A 20,214-nucleotide genomic window follows, 5' to 3' on the forward strand; every position below is an offset into this window, starting at 1 on the left:
GGTGTTTCCACCTTGTCCTCTAGGCCCAGCTCCCCTGTCTGCCCATGCCCTCGCCAATCAGGGCTCTGGGGGACAGAGCTGACCCTTCTTTAATGTAGCCACTCCACAGCAGGATTATGGGGGAGGGCAGCAATTTCCTCATAGCGGGATGGGCTTCCCAACAGACATACATAAGCCTACAGAGGAAGCAGTAGTAGGTCTACCACCCAGTTCCCTTGCACAAGCTCAACAGGGCTCTTACCCTGCAGCCCAGACACTGCCCTAGGTTTATTACCCAGCCCTTGTGGGCTTAATCTTGCAGCTCCTCCTGGTGCAAAACTCCCAGTAAAATCAAAGGGAGTCTGGCCGGTGTAGGGCATAGAGGGGCCGTAGCGGCACTGCTATAAAAGAGAGGAACACTCAACTTTCACAAAGAGCTCAAGGAATTAGACAGCTGAAGTGATTAAACATGCGCACGTTCGCACACACACACACACACACACCCCTCTTGGGCAGTGCAGCCCTCAGAATGGCTGTTCCTGTTATCAGGCAGTTCCTAGAACTGGAGTTGTGTAAGGAAGGCTCCAACTGGGATATTCCCTCCCACACGCACTTCTTCTCTAGTCCTCTCTGTCCTAGCATGTCAAAGTCAGGGTGTAGCCCTCTGTCTGGCAGGCAGAGAATATGGAGGACTGCCTCCATGGCTACTAAGCCAGGGAGACCCACCCGGTGCCTAAGTACCCTGGAGGCTCTGTAGCATAAACAGGATTGTTGTACACACTCCCCATCAGTGGATGGATTTAATCCAGAAGGAGCATTAGTTCACAGGACCTGGACACCAGAACTTTTAAACCAATAGGGTATCCTCGGGAATCCCATGTTCAGAACCTCTGTAAGAAGGCGGATGTGTGGGAATCGATGCAACATAAACATGGCTTAAGACCCACCATCTCTTCCTCTTAGTTTGGGTTCTGTGCTGTCTCAAGGATTTGGGTGCTAAAGCGCACATCCTGCATTTGTTAGAGATAGGCCTGAGTCACTGACTTTCAATCCAGATCACAACTTCCCTAGAACTTGTGGCTGTTTGTATCAGGTATTTTGATTTGACCCAGAGACAACACGTACCTGCCAATAGGGGGTGGGAGGGCAAAGTGAGGGCAGTGGCTTCGGCAGATGTTACTGAGCACAAACTCAGTCCATGCAAACATGCTCAGTACAAGCCAACCAGCAACTTGGGGCGGGGTAGGGCATGTGACCCCCCCCCCTCCATGTGCCCTCTTCTCCCTCCCCCACAGTCACCTCTGATTTAACCTATTGCAGAGTTAGAGTCTTGCAGGGAAGTTCAAACCTGTTACCGAGGTACTGATGGCCCAGTTCATTCCTGGGAATGGCTGCAGAGGAAAGTTCATGGGAACTGGCTGCCCATGCTGTTTCACATTACTTCTTGCAATAAAGTTAGGTAAACAAACAACAGGCAGGCTCCAGCCAGAAGCTGCCAACTGGGACATTGTTTAAGGGTATGTCTACACTACGAAATTAGGTCGAATTTATAGAAGTCGTTTTTTTAGAAATCGGTTTTATATATTCGAGTGTGTGTGTCCCCACAGAAAATGCTCTAAGTGCATTAACTCGGCGGAGTGCTTCCACAGTACCGAGGCTAGAGTCGACTTCCGGAGCATTGCTCTGTGGGTAGCTATCCCACAGTTCCCGCAGTCTCCGCTGCCCATTGGAATTCTGGGTTGAGATCCCAATGCCTGATGGGGCTAAAACATTGTCGCGGGTGGTTCTGGGTACATATCGTCAGGCTCCCGTTCCCTCCCTCCCCCCGTGAAAGCAAGGGCAGACAATCATTTTGCGCCTTTTTTCATGAGTTACCTGTGCAGACGCCATACCACGGCAAGCATGGAGCCCGCTCAGGTAACCGTCACCCTATGTCTCCTGGGTGCTGGCAGACGCGGTACGGCATTGCTACACAGTAGCAGCAACCCCTTGCCTTGTGGCAGCAGACGGTACAGTACGACTGGTAGCCATCATCGTCATGTCTGAGGTGCTCCTGGTCGCCTATGTGAGGTCGATCAGGAGCGCCTGGGCAGACATGGGCGCAGGGACTAAATTTGGAGTGACTTGACCAGGTCATTCTCTTTAGTCCTGCAGTCAGTCCTATTGAACCGTCTTATGGTGAGCGGGCAGGCGATACGGACTGCTAGCAGTCGTACTGTACCATCTTCTGCCGAGCAGCCATGAGATGTGGATGGCATGCAGTCCTTCTGCACCGTCTGCTGCCAGCCAAAGATGTAAAAGATAGATGGAGTGGATCAAAACAAGAAATAGACCAGATTTGTTTTGTACTCATTTGCTTCCCCCCCTCCCCTGTCTAGGGGACTCATTCTTCTAGATCACACTGCAGTCACTTACAGAGAAGGTGCAGCAAGGTAAATCTAGACATGTATCAATCAGAGGCCAGGCTAACCTTCTTGTTCCAATAAGGACAATTTCTTATTGGAACCCTCCGTGAAGTCCTGCCTGAAATACTCCTTGATGTAAAGCCACCCCCTTTGTTGATTTTAGCTCCCTGAAGCCAACCCTGTAAGCGCCCCTCCCAGCGTCAGAGCAATGGCAAACAATCGGGCATCTGAGAGTGCTGTCCAGAGCAGTCACAATGGAGCACTCTGATGGGGCTAAAACATTGTCGCGGGTGGTTCTGGGTACGTGTCGTCAGGCCCCCGTTCCCTCCCTCCCTCCATGAAAGCAAGGGCAGACAATCATTTCGCGCCTTTTTTCATGAGTTACCTGTGCAGACGCCATACCACGGCAAGCATGGAGCCCGCTCAGGTAACCGTCACCCTATGTCTCCTGGGTGCTGGCAGACGCGGTACGGCTTTGCTGCACAGTAGCAGCAACCCATTGCCTTCTGGCAGCAGACGGTGCAATACGACTGGTAGTCGTCCTCGTCGTGTCCGAGGTGCTCCTGGCCACGTCGGCTGGGAGCGCCTGGGCAGACATGGGCACAGGGACTAAATTTGGAGTGACTTGACCAGGTCATTCTCTTTAGTCCTGCAGTCCTATTGCACCGTCTTATGGTGAGCGGGCAGGCGATACGGACTGCTAGCAGTCGTACTGTACCATCTTCTGCCAGGCAGGCAAGAGATGAGGATTGCTAGCAGTCGTATTGTACCATCTTATGCCAGGCAGGCAAGAGATGAAGATGGCTAGCAGTCATACTGTACCATCTTCTGCCGAGCAGCCATGAGATGTGGATGGCATGCAGTCCTTCTGCACCGTCTGCTGCCAGCCAAAGATGTAAAAGATAGATGGAGTGGGTCAGAACAAGAAATAGACCAGATTTGTTTTGTACTCATTTGCCTCCTCCCCTGTCTAGATCACACTGCAGTCACTCACAGAGAAGGTGCAGCGAGGTAAATCTAGCCATGTATCAATCAGAGGCCAGGCTAACCTCCTTGTTCCAATAACAATGATAACTTAGGTGCACCATTTCTTATTGGAACCCTCCGTGCAGTCCTGCCTGAAATACTCCTTGATGTACAGGCACACCCTTTGTTGATTTTAGCTCCCTGAAGCCAACCCTGTAAGCCGTGTCGTCAGTCGCCCCTCCCTCCGTCAGAGCAATGGCAGACAATCGTTCCGCGCCTTTTTCCTGTGCGGACGCCATACCAAGGCAAGCATGGAGGCCACTCAGCTCACTTTGGCAATTAGGAGCACATTAACCACCACACGCATTATCCAGCAGTATATGCAGCACCAGAACATGGCAACGCGATACCGGGCGAGGAGGCGACGTCAGCGCGGTCCCGTGAGTGATCAGGACATGGACACAGATTTCTCTGAAAGCATGGGCCCTGACAATGCATGCATCATGGTGCTAATGGGGCAGGGTCATGCTGTGGAACGCCGATTCTGGGCTCGGGAAACAAGCACAGACTGGTGGGACTGCATAGTGTTGCAGGTCTGGGACGATTCCCAGTGGCTGCGAAACTTTCGCATGCGTAGGGGCACTTTCATGGAACTTTGTGACTTGCTTTCCCCTGCCCTGAAGCGCATGAATACCAAGATGAGAGCAGCCCTCACAGTTGAGAAGCGAGTGGCGATAGCCCTGTGGAAGCTTGCAACGCCAGACAGCTACCGGTCAGTTGGGAATCAATTTGGAGTGGGCAAATCTACTGTGGGGGCTGCTGTGATGCAAGTAGCCCACGCAATCAAAGATCTGCTGATATCAAGGGTAGTGACCCTGGGAAATGTGCAGGTCATAGTGGATGGCTTTGCTGCAATGGGATTCCCTAACTGTGGTGGGGCTATAGACGGAACCCATATCCCTATCTTGGCACCGGAGCACCAAGCCGCCGAGTACATAAACCGCAAGGGGTACTTTTCGATAGTGCTGCAAGCTCTGGTGGATCACAAGGGACGTTTCACCAACATCAACGTGGGATGGCCGGGAAAGGTGCATGATGCTCGCATCTTCAGGAACTCTGGTCTGTTTCAAAAGCTGCAGGAAGGGACTTTATTCCCAGACCAGAAAATAACTGTTGGGGATGTTGAAATGCCTATATGTATCCTTGGGGACCCAGCCTACCCCTTAATGCCATGGCTCATGAAGCCGTACACAGGCAGCCTGGACAGTAGTCAGGAGCTGTTCAACTACAGGCTGAGCAAGTGCAGAATGGTGGTAGAATGTGCATTTGGACGTTTAAAGGTGCGCTGGCGCAGTTTACTGACTCACTTAGACCTCAGCGAAACCAATATTCCCACTGTTATTACTGCTTGCTGTGTGCTCCACAATATCTGTGAGAGTAAGGGGGAGACGTTTATGGCGGGGTGGGAGGTTGAGGCAAATCGCCTAGCTGCTGGTTACGCGCAGCCAGACACCAGGGCGGTTAGAAGAGCACAGGAGGGCGCGGTACGCATCAGAGAAGCTTTGAAAACCAGTTTCATGACTGGCCAGGCTACGGTGTGAAAGTTCTGTTTGTTTCTCCTTGATGAAACCCCCCGCCCCTTGGTTCACTCTACTTCCCTGTAAGCTAACCACCCTCCCCTCCTCCCTTTAATCATTGCTTGCAGAGGCAATAAAGTCATTGCTGCTTCACAGTCATGCATTCGTTATTCATTCATCACACAAATAGGGAGATGACTACCAAGGTAGCCCAGGAGGGGTGGTGGAGGAGGGAAGGAAAATGCCACACAGCACTTTAAGCACAGCACTTTAAAAGTTTACAACTTTAAAATTTATTGAATGACAGCCTTCTTTTTTTTGGGCAATCCTCTGTGGTGGAGTGGCTGGTTGGCCGGAGGCCCCCCCACCGCGTTCTTGGGCGTCTGGGTGTGGAGGCTATGGAACTTGGGGAGGAGGGCGGTTGGTTACAGAGGGGCAGCAGTGGCAGTCTGTGCTCCAGCTGCCTTTGCTGCAGCTCAACCATACACTGGAGCATACTGGTTTGGTCCTGCAGCAGCCTCAGCATTGAATCCTGCCTCCTCTCATCACGCTGCCACCACATTTGAGCTTCAGCCCTGTCTTCAGCCCGCCACTTACTCTCTTCAGCCCGCCACTTACTCTCTTCAGCCCGCCACCTCTCCTCCCGGTCATTTTGTGCTTTCCTGCACTCTGACATTATTTGCCTCCACGCATTCGTCTGTGCTCTGTCAGTGTGGGAGGACAGCATGAGCTCGGAGAACATTTCATCGCGAGTGCGTTTTTTTTTCTTTCTAAGCTTCACTAGCCTCTGGGAAGGAGAAGATCCTGTGATCATTGAAACACATGCAGCTGGTGGAGAAAAAAAAAGGGACAGCGGTATTTAAAAAGACACATTTTATAAAACAATCGCTATTCTCTTTCAGGGTAAACCTTGCTGTTAACATTACATACATAGCACATGTGCTTTCGTTACAAGGTCGCATTTTGCCTCCTCCCACCGCGTGACTACCCCCTCAACCTTCCCCCCTCCCTGTGGCTAACAGCGGGGAACATTTCTGTTTAGCCACAGGCAAACAGCCCAGCAGGAATGGGCTCCTCTGAGTGTCCCCTGAAGAAAAGCACTCTATTTCAACCAGGTGACCATGAATTATATCTCACTCTCCTGAGGATAACACAGAGAGATAAAGAACGGATTTTGGTTGAATGCCAGAAAACATACACTGCAATGCTTTGTTCTACAGTGATTCCCGAGTAAGTGTTACTGGCCTGGAGTGGTAAAGTGTCCTACCATGAAGCACGAAATAAGGCTGCCCTCCCCAGAAACCTTTTGCAAAGGCTTTAGGACTACATCTAGGAGAACCGCAAATGCCAGGGCAAAGTAATCCTTTCACATGCTTGCTTTTAAACCATGTATAGCATTTTAAAAGGTACACTCACCAGAGGTCCCTTCTCCGCCTGCTGGGTCCAGGAGGCAGCCTTGGGTGGGTTCGGGGGGTACTGGCTCCAGGTCTAGGGTGAGAAACAGTTCCTGGCTGTCGGGAAAACCAGTTTCTCCGCTTGCTTGCTGTGAGCTATCTACAACCTCCTCCTCATCATCATCTTCTTCATCCCCAAAACCTACTTCCATATTGCCTCCATCTCCATTGAAGGAGTCAAACAACACGGCTGGGGTAGTGGTGGCTGAACCCCCTAAAATGTCATTCAGCTCATCATAGAAGCGGCATGTTTGGGGCTCTGACCCAGAGCGGCTGTTCGCCTCTCTGGTTTTCTGGTAGGCTTGCCTCAGCTCCTTCAGTTTCACGCGGCACTGCTTCGGGTCCCTGTTATGGCCTCTGTCCTTCATGCCCTGGGAGATTTTCACAAAGGTTTTGGCATTTCGAAAACTGGAACGGAGTTCTGATAGCACGGATTCCTCTCCCCATACAGCGATCAGATCCCGTACCTCCCATTCGGTCCATGCTGGAGCTCTTTTGCGATTCTGGGACTCCATCATGGTCACCTGTGCTGATGAGCTCTGCATGGTCACCTGCAGCTTGCCACGCTGGCCAAACAGGAAATGAGATTCAAAAGTTCGCGGTTCTTTTCCTGTCTACCTGGCCAGTGCATCTGAGTTGAGAGTGCTGTCCAGAGCGGTCACAATGGAGCACTCTGGGATAGCTCCCGGAGGCCAATACCATCGAATTGTGTCCACAGTACCCCAAATTCGAGCCGGCAACGTCGATTTAAGCGCTAATCCACTTGTCAGGGGTGGAGTAAGGAAATCGATTTTAAAAGCCCTTTAAGTCGAAATAAAGGGCTTCATTGTGTGGACGGGTGCAGGTTTAAATCGATTTAACGCTGCTAAATTCGACCTAAAGTCCTAGTGTAGACCAGGGCTAAGGCACATGGAATTGCTGGCTGGACACAGGGCTGTGACCGAAATAGATTAGCTTGAATTCCATTCATGGACATTTTAAAATCAAGATGGGATGTTTTTTTGAAAAGATCTGCTCTAGTCCAAACAGGAATTAATTCAGGGAAGGTTTATGGCCCATGTTATTCAGGAGGTCAGACCAGATGATGACCAGAATGGTCCCTTCTGGCCTTAAAAAAAACCCTATGGGTCTGAGCAAAGAGCAGAAGTGGGGAAAAGTAGATGATACAAGCATGGGGAAATAAGGGGTAGGAATACTGTAAAGAGATGACAGAGTTGAGCAGGAGGAACGAGGCTCCTGAAAGCCCATGTCAGGGCTGAGGCCCCACTGTGATAGGTGCTGTACAAACACATAGGAAGACATGGTCCCTACCCCTAAGAGCTTGCAATCTGGAAAGAAACCCCTGAGGAGAGGGTGACAGAAGAGGATACAACAAACTAGCACAGTGCCAAGGGGTGGCACTTGGTGGTTTTAGATGCATCTTGGTGGTTTCAGACGTATTTGTTAAGCTGTGTAGTTTGGGGAGCTGGGAAGGGAGGGAGAGGTATTGAGGGGATATTTAGGGATCAGGTGATGAGGAGGAAACGATTGTTGGAGTAAGAGATGGGGTGGGTAAAGGGAGAGAGAAACTGATGTGCAGGAGGTAAATGGGCAGGAGAACAAGGCTGGGCAGCTGATGGGATGTGGAGGTAGGAGAGGGGCGGGATGAAGGGAGCCAGCAACCAATGATAATATAGCAAAGCGGGAAGGGGGGTGTGGAATCCGGAGTCCAAGCTTGAGCTAAGTAAATGCTGATGTCAGGAGGCTGTAAAGTCTCCTTCCAGATGCTACTTCCTACATGGAGTGAGGGAAGAGGAGGAGGAAGGCATCGACACAGAAAGCCACCATCGGGATCAGGGCTCCACTGTGCAATAAAAACAGCTATAGAAACAGACAGGAAGACATGGTCCCACTCTCTGCCCTGAGGAGCAATCCAAGGCCCATCTCCTACAATTGTGGCATTGTGGGTGGGACCTAGGGGCATTGTATCTATCTACCTAAAATAATCCCTCTAATTTGGTCTAATTTAGCTACTTGTAAGATGTCTATCAACTTGGTATCCCTGAAAATCGGTGGGGTGGTCCGATGAGACACACAACTCCCCTGAGTGAGGGCTGCAGGATCAGATCCATAACGTGGACTTCTAGAGTGATTTTCATACAAAGATCTCAGACTACCTTAGAATTATTGTTTAACTAAGCCTGGCACACACCTGTGAAGTAGACAATAATAATGGTAACTCACCCAATAGCTTTCTTTGATAAGGTAACAAGCCTCGTGGATGCAGGGGGGAGCGGTAGATGTGGTCTATCTTGACTTTAGTAAGGCTTTTGATACTGTCTCGCATGACCTTCTCCTAAAAAACTAAGGAAATACAACCTAGATGGAGCTATTATAAGGTGGGTGCATAACTGGTTGGAAAACTGTTCCCAGAGAGTAATTATCAGAGGTTCACAGTCAAGCTGGAAGGGCATATCAAGCAGGGTCCCACAGGTATCAGTTATCAGTCCAGTTCTGTTCAATATCTTCAACAATGATTTCAATAATGGCATAGAGAAACTTTAAAAAGTGTGGAGACAATGCCAAGCTGGGAGGGGTTGCAAGGGCTTTGGAGGATCAGATGAAAATTCAAAATGATCTGGACAAACGGGAGAAATGGTCTGAAGTAAATAGGATGAAATTCAATAAGGACAAATGCAAAGTACTCCATTTAGGAAGGAACAATCAGTTGCACACATACAAAATGGGAAATGACTGCCTAGGAAGGAGTACTGCGGAAAGGGATCTGGGGGTCATAGTGAATCACAAGCTAAATATGAGTCAACAGTGTAACACTTTTGCAAAAAAAAGCAACCATCATTCTGGGATATTTTAGCAGGAGTGTGGTAAGCAAGACATGAGAAGTAATTCTTCCTCTCTACTCCATGCTGATTAGGCTTCAGATGCACTATTGTGCCCAGTTCTGGCCACCACGTTTCAGGAAAGATGTGGAGAAAGTCCAGAGGAGAGAAACAAAAATGATTAAAGGTCTAGAAAACATGACCTGTGAGAGAAGATTGAAAAAATTGGGTTTGTTTAGTCTGGAGAAGAGAAGACTGAGAAGGGACATAACAGTGTTCAAGTACATAAGGTTGTTACGAGGAGGAGAGGAAAAAATTGTTCTCCTTAACCTTTTAGGATAGGACAAGAAGCAATGGGCTTAAATTGCAGCAAGGGCAGTTTAGATTGGACATTAGGAAAAACTTCCTGTCAGGGTAGTAAAGCACTGGAATAAATTGCCTAGGGAGGTGGTGGAATCTCTGTCACTGGAGATTTTTAAAAGCCGGTTAGACAAACACATGTCAGGGATGATCTAGATAATACTTAGTTCTGCCTTGAGTGCAGGGGACAAGACTACATGACCTCTCGAGGTCCCCGCCGGTCCTATAATTATATATACATAGTGTCTTTGATGCCAATGCATTAAAAAAAAAAACTTAATAAACTGATATACAATTTATATCCAGGGACCACTAAAACACAGCCACTTCTAAGGTGAAACATGATAGTTACACAATAACATCTAGCTTTCCTGAACTCAGAGTTAGCTACCACAAAAAGTAGTGTGGCTAAGAAAGCTTTAAACATCCGATGAAGTGAGCTGTAGCTCATGAAACTTATGCTCAAATAAATTTGTTAGTCTCTAAGGTGCCACAAGCCCTCCTTTTCTTTTTGTGGATACAGACTAACATGGCTGCTATTCTGAAACCAATTAAACATGAATGTGCCTCACATATTTTCAGAAGGGTTCCAGATTTTATGTTTTAGGTTTATAAAATCCTCCTTTTATTATAAAAACTTTAGCTTGGCTTGAGGATTTAATATAAAAAAGAACATAGGGTAAAAATTTCAAAAGTGCCTAACTGACTTCAGAGCCTAAGTCCTCATTTATTTTCAAAAAGAAAAGGAGGACTTGTGGCACCTTAGAGACTAACAAATTTATTTGAGCATAAGCTTTCGTGAGCTACAGCTCACTTCATCGGATGCATTCAGTGGAAAATACAGTGGGGAGATTTATATACACAGAGAACATGAAACAATGGGTGTTACCATACACACTGTAACGAGAGTGATCAGGTAAGGTGAGCTATTACCAGCAGGAGAGCCGGGGTGGTGGGGGGGAAGAAACCTTTTGTAGTGATAATCAAGGTGGGCCATTTCCAGCAGTTGACAAGAACGTCTGAGGAACAGCAGGAGGAAGCGTGGGGCGGGGAATAAACATGGGGAAATAGTTTTACTTTGTGTAATGACCCATCCACTCCCAGTCTTTATTCAAGACTAAGTTAATTGTATCCAGTTGCAAATTAATTCCAATTCAGCAGTCTCTCGTTGGAGTCTGTTTTTGAAGCTTTTTGTTGAAGAATTGCCACTTTTAGGTCTGTAATCGAGTGACCAAAGAGATTGAAGTGTTCTCGGCCTGGTTTTTGAATATTATAATTCTTGACGTCTGATTTGTATCCATTTATTCTTTTATGTAGAGACTGTCCAGTTTGGCCAATGTACATGGCAGAGGGGCATTACTGGCACATGATGGCATATATCACATTGGTAGATGTGCAGGTGAACGAGCCTCTGATAGCGTGGCTGATGTGATTAGGCCCTATGATGGTGTCCCCTGAATAGATATGTGGACACAGTTGGCAATGGGCTTTGTTGCAAGGATAGGTTCCTGGGTTAGTGGTTCTGTTGTGTGGTGTGTGGTTGCTGGTGAGTATTTGCTTCAGGTTGGGGGGCTGTCGTAAGCAAGGGCTGGCCTGTCTCCCAAGATCTGTGAGAGTGATAGGTCGTCCTTCAGGATAGGTTGTAGATCCTTGATGATGAGTTGGAGAGGTTTTAGTTGGGGGCTGAAGGTGATGGCTATTGGCCTTCTGATATTTTCTTTGTTGGGCCTGTCCTGTAGTAGGTAACTTCTGGGTACTCTTCTGGCTCTGTCAATCTGTTTCTTCATTTCAGCAGGTGGGTATTGTAGTTGTAAGAATGCTTGATAGAGATCTTGTAGGTGTTTGTCTCTGTCTGAGGGGTTGGAGCAAATGTGGTTGTATCGTAGAGCTTGGCTGTAGACAATGGATTGTGTGGTGTGGTCTGGATGAAAGTTGGAGGCATATAGGTAGGCATAGCGGTCAGTAGGTTTCCGGTATAGGGTGGTGTTTATGTGACCATCGCTTATTAGCACTGTAGTGTCCAGGAAGTGGAACTCTTGTGTGGACTGGTCCAGGCTGAGGTTGATGGTGGGATGGAAATTGTTGAGATCATGGTGGAATTCCTCAAGGGCTTCTTTTCCATGGGTCCAGATGAAGATGTCATCAATGTAGCGCAAGTAGAGTAGGGGCATTGGGGGACGAGAGCTGAGGAAGCGTTGTTCTAAGTCAGTCATAAAAATGTTGGCATACTGTGGGGCCATGCGGGTACCCATAGCAGTGCTGCTGATTTGAAGGTATACATTGTCCCCAAATGTGAAATAGTTATGGGTGAGGACAAAGTCACAAAGTTCAGCCACCTGGTTTGCTATGACATTATCGGGGATACTGTTCCTGATGGCTTGTAGTCCATCTTTGTGTGGAATGTTGGTGTAGAGGGCTTCTACATCCAAAGTGGCTAGGATGGTGTTTTCAGGAAGATCACTGATGGATTGTAGTTTCCTCAGGAAGTCAGTGGTGTCTCGAAGATAGCTGGGAGTGCTGGTAGCATAGGGCCTGAGGAGGGAGTCTACATAGCCAGACAATTCTGCTGTCAGGGTGCCAATGCCTGAGATGATGGGGCATCCAGGATTTCCAGGTTTATGGATCTTGGGTAGCAGATAGAATACCCCAGGTCGGGGTTCCAGGGGTGTGCTGATTTGTTCTTGTGCTTTTTCAGCGAGTTTCTTGAGCAAATGCTGTAGTTTCTTTTGGTAACTCTCAGTGGGATCAGAGGGTAATGGCTTGTAGAAAGTGGTGTTGGAGAGCTGCCTAGCAGCCTCTTGTTCATATTCCAACCTATTCATGATGACAACAGCACCTCCTTTGTCAGCCTGTTTGATTATGATGTCAGAGTTGTTTCTGAGGCTGTGGATGGCATTGTGTTCCGCACGGCTGAGGTTATGAGGTAAGTGATGCTGCTTTTCCACAATTTCAGCCCGTGCACGTCGGCGGAAGCACTCTATGTAGAAGTCCAGTCTGTTGTTTCGACCTTCAGGAGGAGTCCACCCAGAATCCTTCTTTTTGCAGTCTTGGTCGGAAGGTCTCTGTGGGTTAGGCTTATTCACCTGCACATCTACCAGTGTGATATATGCCATCATGTGCCAGCAATGCCCCTCTGCCATGTACATTGGCCAAACTGGACAGTCTCTACATAAAAGAATCAATGGACACAAATCAGACGTCAAGAATTATAACATTCAAAAACCAGTCAGAGAACACTTCAATCTCTTTGGTCACTCGATTACAGACCTAAAAGTGGCAATTCTTCAAAAAAAAACCTTCAAAAACAGACTCCAACGAGAGACTGCTGAATTGGAATTAATTTGCAAACTGGATACAATTAACTTAGGCTTGAATAAAGACTGGGAGTGGATGGGTCATTACACAAAGTAAAACTATTTCCCCATGTTTATTTTCTCCCCCCCCGCCCCCCCCCCCCCCCCCCGTTCCTCAGATGTTCTTGTCAACTGCTGGAAATGGCCCACCTTGATTATCACTACAAAAGATTCCCTCTCCATCCCCCACCCCCCACTCTCCTGCTGGTAATAGCTCGCCTTACCTGATCACTCTCATTACAGTGTGTATGGTAACACCCATTGTTTCATGTTCTCTGTATATATAAATCTCCCCACTGTATTTTCCACTGAATGCATCCAATGAAGTGAGCTGTAGCTCACGAAAGCTTATGCTCAAATAAATTTGTTAGTCTCTAAGGTGGCCACAAATCCTCCTTTTCTTTTTGCCGATACAGACTAACACGGCTGCTACTCTGAAACCATTTATTTTCAAAGAGACTTAGAGCTAGATTTTAAAGGTATTTAGCAGCCTAAAATGCATATAGATGCTAGTGAAATTTTCAAAAGCGCCTAGGTGCTTAACACCTATTGAAATCAAGCATCTATCTTTATCTTTAGGAACCTAAATACCTTTAACAATCCAGCCTTTAAACTCATAAGTGCCTAAATCACTGCTATCTCACTCAAACCAATCACAGCAGTAGTCAGTTAACCCAAATATCTTGGTTATATTTGTTTGTGGTTATGGTTTTTGTGGGGTATTTTTAATTCCACAGGGAGTCACTGATGGAGCCAAAATAGCACGAGACCCATGTGGTCTGCTCACGATATCTACACCAGCCAGGAACTGAAATACCATGAGGAGAGCCTGATCTCATGTTTACTTTGTGTCCCTAAATGGCACCTTGATACATTAAAGAAGTCTATGAAAAAACAAGTACAAACACTAGAGCCTAAAAACTAGTACAAACACTCTAGGTTCAGGCCTTTTCTTCAAGGTGCTCAATAGCCTGGGGCTAAAAGATCACCTAAAACTCTGGGATAAAGATTGTGTTCAACCACTCTACTCCTAAACCATAATGGAACTTCCTACCATAATGATACAACTCATCTGTGCAAGAGATAGAGCTTTCTCAGGAGTTGGGGACCATGACAACCTCACCACTTTCCACTCCAAATGCAACGTGCATTTCTTTGCCCTTGCCTTCTCCATCAAACATGGAGCAACCTGTGTGTATATACATTAAAAAAATCAAATTCCAAACCAAAATACTGCACACACATACTCCCTGGGGAAAGGATGAGAGAACAAATAGCATGTGAGGGATGTCAGTCGTGTGGCTTAATGAAGTATTGCTCAGTGATGATCATGGCATAAGAACCTATACAGAATAGAGTGAGTAGTTATTTCAGCATCAGAGCAATTATTTGCACTTGTGGGCCTGGATCCTGCAAACTTGAATGAGATTACTCATGTGCGTAAAGTAAAGCACATGCACACATTCTGCAAGATCAGGGTCTTAAACCCAAACATGCTCAGTGAAAAAATGCATTTTCCTATCTTTTGCCCCCAAATAAAAATATAGACATTGGAAAATTAATGAGAAAAATACATATTGGCACTAAAAAGCTCCTAGATTTAGATTAATCTCAGATCAGACCTCAATTTAATCAGATAAGTAGGAAAACAGCAGGGTTCAGGGTCTGATTTGTTGATTAGTATAACTGAAAAAATAATGCTAGAAAAGCGTACTCTTGGCAGCTTGCTCTGGAAAGGAAAAGCAAAGTTTACGAATGGAATTTTCCAACCTTCTTTGCAAATAGTTTCAGTGCCTCAGAACCAAAGGAAATTGTCAACTTGTTCTAAAACGTGTTTTCAGACACAAGTTTTCTGTGGGGGAGTATGGTAGCCCTATAACAAAGGTTTGCTACAACAAAGCAGCCATTCAAGACTAGTTCACTCCAGAAAGGCCTTGTAAATGCAGACACTGTTAATACCAAAATATTGGAGACAGCAGTAAGTCTGCAAAGAGAGAAGACCAAGGGGATTTGTGGGTTTCTAAGTGAATTGTATAACTCCTTTTAATGATCTTCTAAAAGCAGATTCCTTCTGATTTTAAGAACAGGTAAGTCAAGATGAACAAAGACACCTCTTTCTTACCTTTGGGCTACCAAGCAGCCCTTTAAGAGGTCTCTCTCCGAATCCTGCTTTCTGCAAAGCTTGCATCGATTACTCTATGAAGATGATTTACCGTTCCATATGCACTTATTTGGAATGAGACCTAATAGGGAAACACTAGGATGCCTGTAAAATACAACCAAGCTTTAAAATACCCCATAGGAAGCTGACGGGGAATTATTAAATACTATGAATAGAACATTAACACCTGGGCCTGATTCCCCACAGCCTTTCACATTGTGTTGACCCTCACTCTTGTGCAGAATGTAAAACCTCCCCTAGTCTGACCTGGTGGCATCTGACATCTGTGTTGCCCAGATGTGGATGGCCACGTAAGGTACAAGACAGTGGAGAATCATATTTATAGAACAAAACAATTAGGTACTTCTATGCAAAAGGTATGGAAAATCAGATACCTTTAAATTTCCCAAGAAAATAGGAACTTCACTTGCAAAAAAGCACAGAACTTGGCATATAACAACCTAATAATTAATAGGCATCCACATCTAAAGCCCAAAGACTAATCCCCAGATGAGAGAGAACTGAAGGATGTTCTTGTGGCTAAGACTCTGGACTGAGCCTCAGGAGATCCAGATTCAATTCCTGGCCCTGCCACAGAATTCCTGCATGACTTTGGACAAATCTCTCTTTGATTCAATTTCTCATCTGTAAAATGCAAATAATAATGCTTCCTTTCTCCTGACATTTGCCTGTCTCGTCAGTTTAGACTGTAAACAGCTCTGGGCAGGGACTGTCGAATGCCTAGCACAATAGAGCCTTGAGCACGGTTGGGCCCGCTAGGTGCTAAAGGAAAAAATAAAAACATGAACCATGTAGTTTCCTAAAAATGATGGGAGTGATGTTGCTCCCTATCTTGTTTTCCTGTTGTGACTCAGGATTTGGGTTCTCTGAGGACCTAAGAACAGCCATATTGGGTCAGGCAAATGGTCCATCTAGCCTGGTATCCTGTCTTCTGACAGTGGACAGTGCCAGATGCTTCTGGCAGGTTAAGGTTTAGGGGCACTTTTTTTTTTTGAGATAGGGTGACCAGAACTGCACACGATATTCAAGGTGTGGGCATATCATAGATTTTCTATTATCTATCACTTTACTAATGGCTCCTAATATTCTGTTTGCTTTTTTGACTGCCACTGCACTTAGAGTGGATGTTTTCAGAGAATTATCCACGATGACTCCAAGATCTCTTTTTTGAGTGGTAACAGCTAATTTAGACCCCATCATTTTGTAGGTATAGTTGGGAGTATTTTTTCCAGTGTGCATTATTTTTGCGCTTATCAACGTTAAAGTTCATCTGTCATTTCATCGCCCAGTTACCCAGTTTTATGAGAGCCCTTAACTATCTTGAGTAAGTTTGCATCAGCTACAGATTTTGCCACCTCACTGTTCCAGATCATTGATGAATGTGTTGAACAACACAGGTCTCTTCCTGCAAGGAAAGAAAAGGGAGGTAGAATAGTATGTTCCCTTGGATATAGCAAGAGAAATATATTAAAAGATGGGAAATCTGTTTGCCCATCTAAATAGAATTAGGTGATGGAAACAGTGTCTTTATTGCCCTTCAAACAAACAAAATTACCTGCTCATAAAAATAAAATGTCACCTGTTTTTATAGATGGGGGGAGAATAAATCCACGCTGATTTCTTCCCTTTCAGATGTAAGACCTAGCACCTGAGATTCACAGCAGCCAGGCTGAGTTTTTCCAGAAGATCTCTGATGATATGAGGGTTGTGTTACCTGATCGGTGGGCTGCAGATGGCATGGGGGATGTGCCACATCCCTTGCTAGCTTCATCCGCAGCAGCTGCCATTGTGACACTAGGGCCAATGGGCCTACTTTCATCATGAGTAAAGACTATTCATATGGGTAAAGCAAGTGTTTGTAGGTCCTGAGATTGTTAACTCCCCAGGGCGAGAGCCTGTCATTTAATTGCCTGTAGAACCCTTTTACACCAGTGCTATATAACAAAAATAACCAATAGTAGATGGCTACTCTGACAATTATCTCATAATGGCCAAGCTGCCTATGTATTCTTGTGTCTGCATGTCTGTTCCATGCTGCAATATACTGTGAGATGACTCAGTGGAAACAAAACCAGTGTTCATAGGATCCTCTCCCAGTACCAAACAAACAGTAAAGCATGTCTCTATGCTTTTTCATTATTATTTTCATTGTGGAGAGAGACCGCCTGGTTTTTTGCTCCCTGTCACTCAGATATTTATAAGCACTCTCTGTCCCTGACTCAGTCCAGGAGCTGGAAGCATTTGCAGGTATTGGCTTTAAACATTCAGTTATAATTAGATGTCTTAGACTTGCTGTCTCTCCAGCGTGCAATCCTCTAGAGAAATAAGGAGCAAGAGAACCCGGTTCTAAAACATCTTTGCACACAAGTGTGCACAGGAATTTAAATTAGACCACTTTTGGAGGGGAGTAGCAGCCAGGGGCTGGATCGGTGATTGGGGCTGAGTCAGCAGCTGGGGCTGGAGCAGCAGGCAGGGGTTGGGGATGAGCCTGAATCTGGGGGTGTAGCCAGAGAAACAGCTGGGGCTGGGGCCCCAACAGTGGCCGGGGATGGGGCCAGAGCAGCAGCCAGGGCTCAGGCTGAGGCTGGAGCAGCAGCCGGGACTCAGGCTGAGGCTGGAGTAGTGGCCAGGGCTGAGTCAGCAGCCAGGGCTGGGTCCGGTGCCAAAGCAGCAGCCGGGGCTGGAGCTGAAGCAGTGCATGGCCAGGGCTGGAGTCGGGGCTGAGTCAGCAGCCAGGGCTGGGTCCAGGGCCACAGCAGTGGCTTGGGCAGTGACCAGCGGTCAGCGATCAGGAATAGCAGCTGGAGCTGGGGTCTGGGCAGCAGCTGGGGCAGGGTCTGTGCCGGAGCAGAAATACATATTTTTAAATGCATACTGAGGTGTGCCCCTGCTTGCCCCCGGTGCACGCCCCCGTTTGCACATATAAGAGTTGGGGATAGGGCGCTATCAGCTGATATGTTAAAAATAGAGATGGATGAAAATCTTCTGTCAAAACGTTCTTAAATCAAAATTTCTTCTTCACTTCAATGGAATTTTTCATGGAAAACATCTCTTTGCAATAAAAAAAAATCATGTTTTCATAGTAAACTTGAAAGAAAACATTTTGGCTGAAAACAAAAATGTTTAGGTATTTGTGAGATATTTTCTGTAGTCTGGTTTTCAATTGAAACCTCAAATTGTAAACAAAAAATGTCAATGAAAATGAAACCATTTTCATCGACATTTTGAGCAAGAAAAGCATTGCTTGACCAGCTCTAGAGTGAACCCTGACCTCCACTTATCTCTGAGACCCAACCTGTACAAGTTTTCCAGAAAAACTATGAAGAGTCTGGTGGCACCTTAAAGACTAACAGATTTATTTGGGCATAAGCTTTCGTGGGTAAAAAACCCTACTTCTTCAGATGCGTGGAGTGAAAATTACAGATGCAGGCATAAATACACTGGCATATGAAGAGAAGGGAGTTATCTTACAAGTGGAGAATCAGCATGAACAAGGCCAATTCAGTCAGGGTGGATGTGGTTCACTCCCAATAATTGATGAGGAGGTGTTTATACCCAGGGGGGAAAATTGCTTTTGTCATGAGCCAGCCACTCCCAGTCCCTATTCAAGCCTAAATTAATGATGTTAAATCTGCAAATGAATTGTAGCTCTGCAGTTTCTCTTTGAAGTCTGTTTTTGAAATTTTTTGTTGCAGGGTGGCTACTTTAAATCTGTTATTGAATGTCCAGAGAGATTGAAGTGTTTTCCTACTGGCTTTTGTATGTTACCATTCCTGATGTCTGATTTGTGTCCATTTATTCTTTTGTGTAGAGACTGTCCGGTTTGGCCACTGTACATGGCTGAGGGGCATTGCTGGTACATGATGGCATATGTCACGTTAGTAGATGTGCAGGAGAATGAGCCCCTGATGGTGTGGCTGATGTGGTTCGGTCCTCTGATGGTGCTGCTAGAGTAGATATGGGGACAGAGTAGGCAACGGGATTTGTTACAGGGATTGGTTCCTGGGTTAGTGTTTCTGTGGTGTGGTTTGTAGTTGCTGGTGAGTATTTGCTTCAGGTTGGGGGGCTGTCTGTAAGCGAGGACTGGCCTGCCTCCCAAGGTCTGTGAGAGTGAGGGATCATTTTCCAGGATAGGCTGTAGATCGTTGATAATGTGCTGGAGAGGTTTTAGCTGGGGGCTGTACGTGATGGCCAATGGTGTTCTGTTATCTGAAGAAATGTTTTTTTTTACCCACGAAAGCTAATGCCCAAATAAATCTGTTAGTCTTTAAGGTGCCACAAGACTCTTCCTTGTTTTTCTGGAAAACTTGTACAGGTTGGGTCTCAGAGATAAGTAGAGGTCAGGGTTTACTCTAGAGCTGGTCAATGCTTTTCTTGCCCAAAATGTCAATGAAAATGAAAATGGTTTCATTTTCATCAACATTTTTTGTTCACAATTTTGAGGTTTCAATTGAAAGCCAGACTAGAGAAAATATTTCACAAATACCTAAACATTTTTGTTTTCAGCCAAAACGTTTTTTTTTCAAGTTTTCTATGAAAACGTGATTTTTTTTATTGCAAAGAGATGTTTTCCATGAAAAATTCCATTGAAGTGAAGAAACCATATGCTCAGGGTTTAGCTGATCACCATATTTGGGGTCGGGAAGGAATTTTCCTCCAGGGCAGATTGGAAGGCCCTGGAGGTTTTTCGCCTTCCTCTGTAGCATGGGGCACGGGTCACTTGCTGGAGGATTCTCTGCTCCTTGAGGTCTTCAAACTACAATTTGAGGACTTCAATAGCACAGATATAGGTGTGAGGTCTTTTTTAGGAGTGGTGGGTGAAATTCTGTGGCCTGCATTGTGCAGGAGGTCAGACTAGATGATCATAATGGTCCCTTCTGACCTAAATATCTATGAATCTATAAGAAATTTTGGTTTAAGAACGTTTTGACAGAAGATTTTCATCCATCTCTATTTTTAACATATCAGCTGATAGCGCCCTATCCCCAACTCTTATATGTGCAAACGGGGGCATGCACAAGGGGGGCAAGCAGGGGCACACCTCAATATGCATTTAAAAATATGTATTTCTGCTCCGGCACAGACCGTGCCCCAGCTGGTCCGCAGACCCCAGCCCCAG

At 46.2% G+C, this 20,214-nt stretch overlaps 1 protein-coding gene across 1 annotated transcript; it reads right to left on the reverse strand.

The window, feature by feature from the left end:
• Window positions 1-5,164: 5,164 nt before the first annotated feature.
• On the reverse strand, window positions 5,165-7,682 carry LOC140912008 (uncharacterized). The gene is made up of 2 exons (XM_073346155.1): window positions 6,344-7,682; window positions 5,165-5,755 (listed from the first exon to the last, which is right to left on the reverse strand). The coding sequence occupies exons 1-2, from the start codon at window positions 6,924-6,926 to the stop codon at window positions 5,214-5,216; spliced, it is 1,125 nt and encodes a 374-aa protein (XP_073202256.1). The 5' UTR covers window positions 6,927-7,682; the 3' UTR covers window positions 5,165-5,213.
• Between the last annotated feature and the right edge of the window lie 12,532 nt (window positions 7,683-20,214).

The sequence above is a fragment of the Lepidochelys kempii genome, chromosome 5 (assembly GCF_965140265.1).
Source record: "Lepidochelys kempii isolate rLepKem1 chromosome 5, rLepKem1.hap2, whole genome shotgun sequence".
NCBI classification, from domain to species: Eukaryota; Metazoa; Chordata; order Testudines; family Cheloniidae; genus Lepidochelys; species Lepidochelys kempii.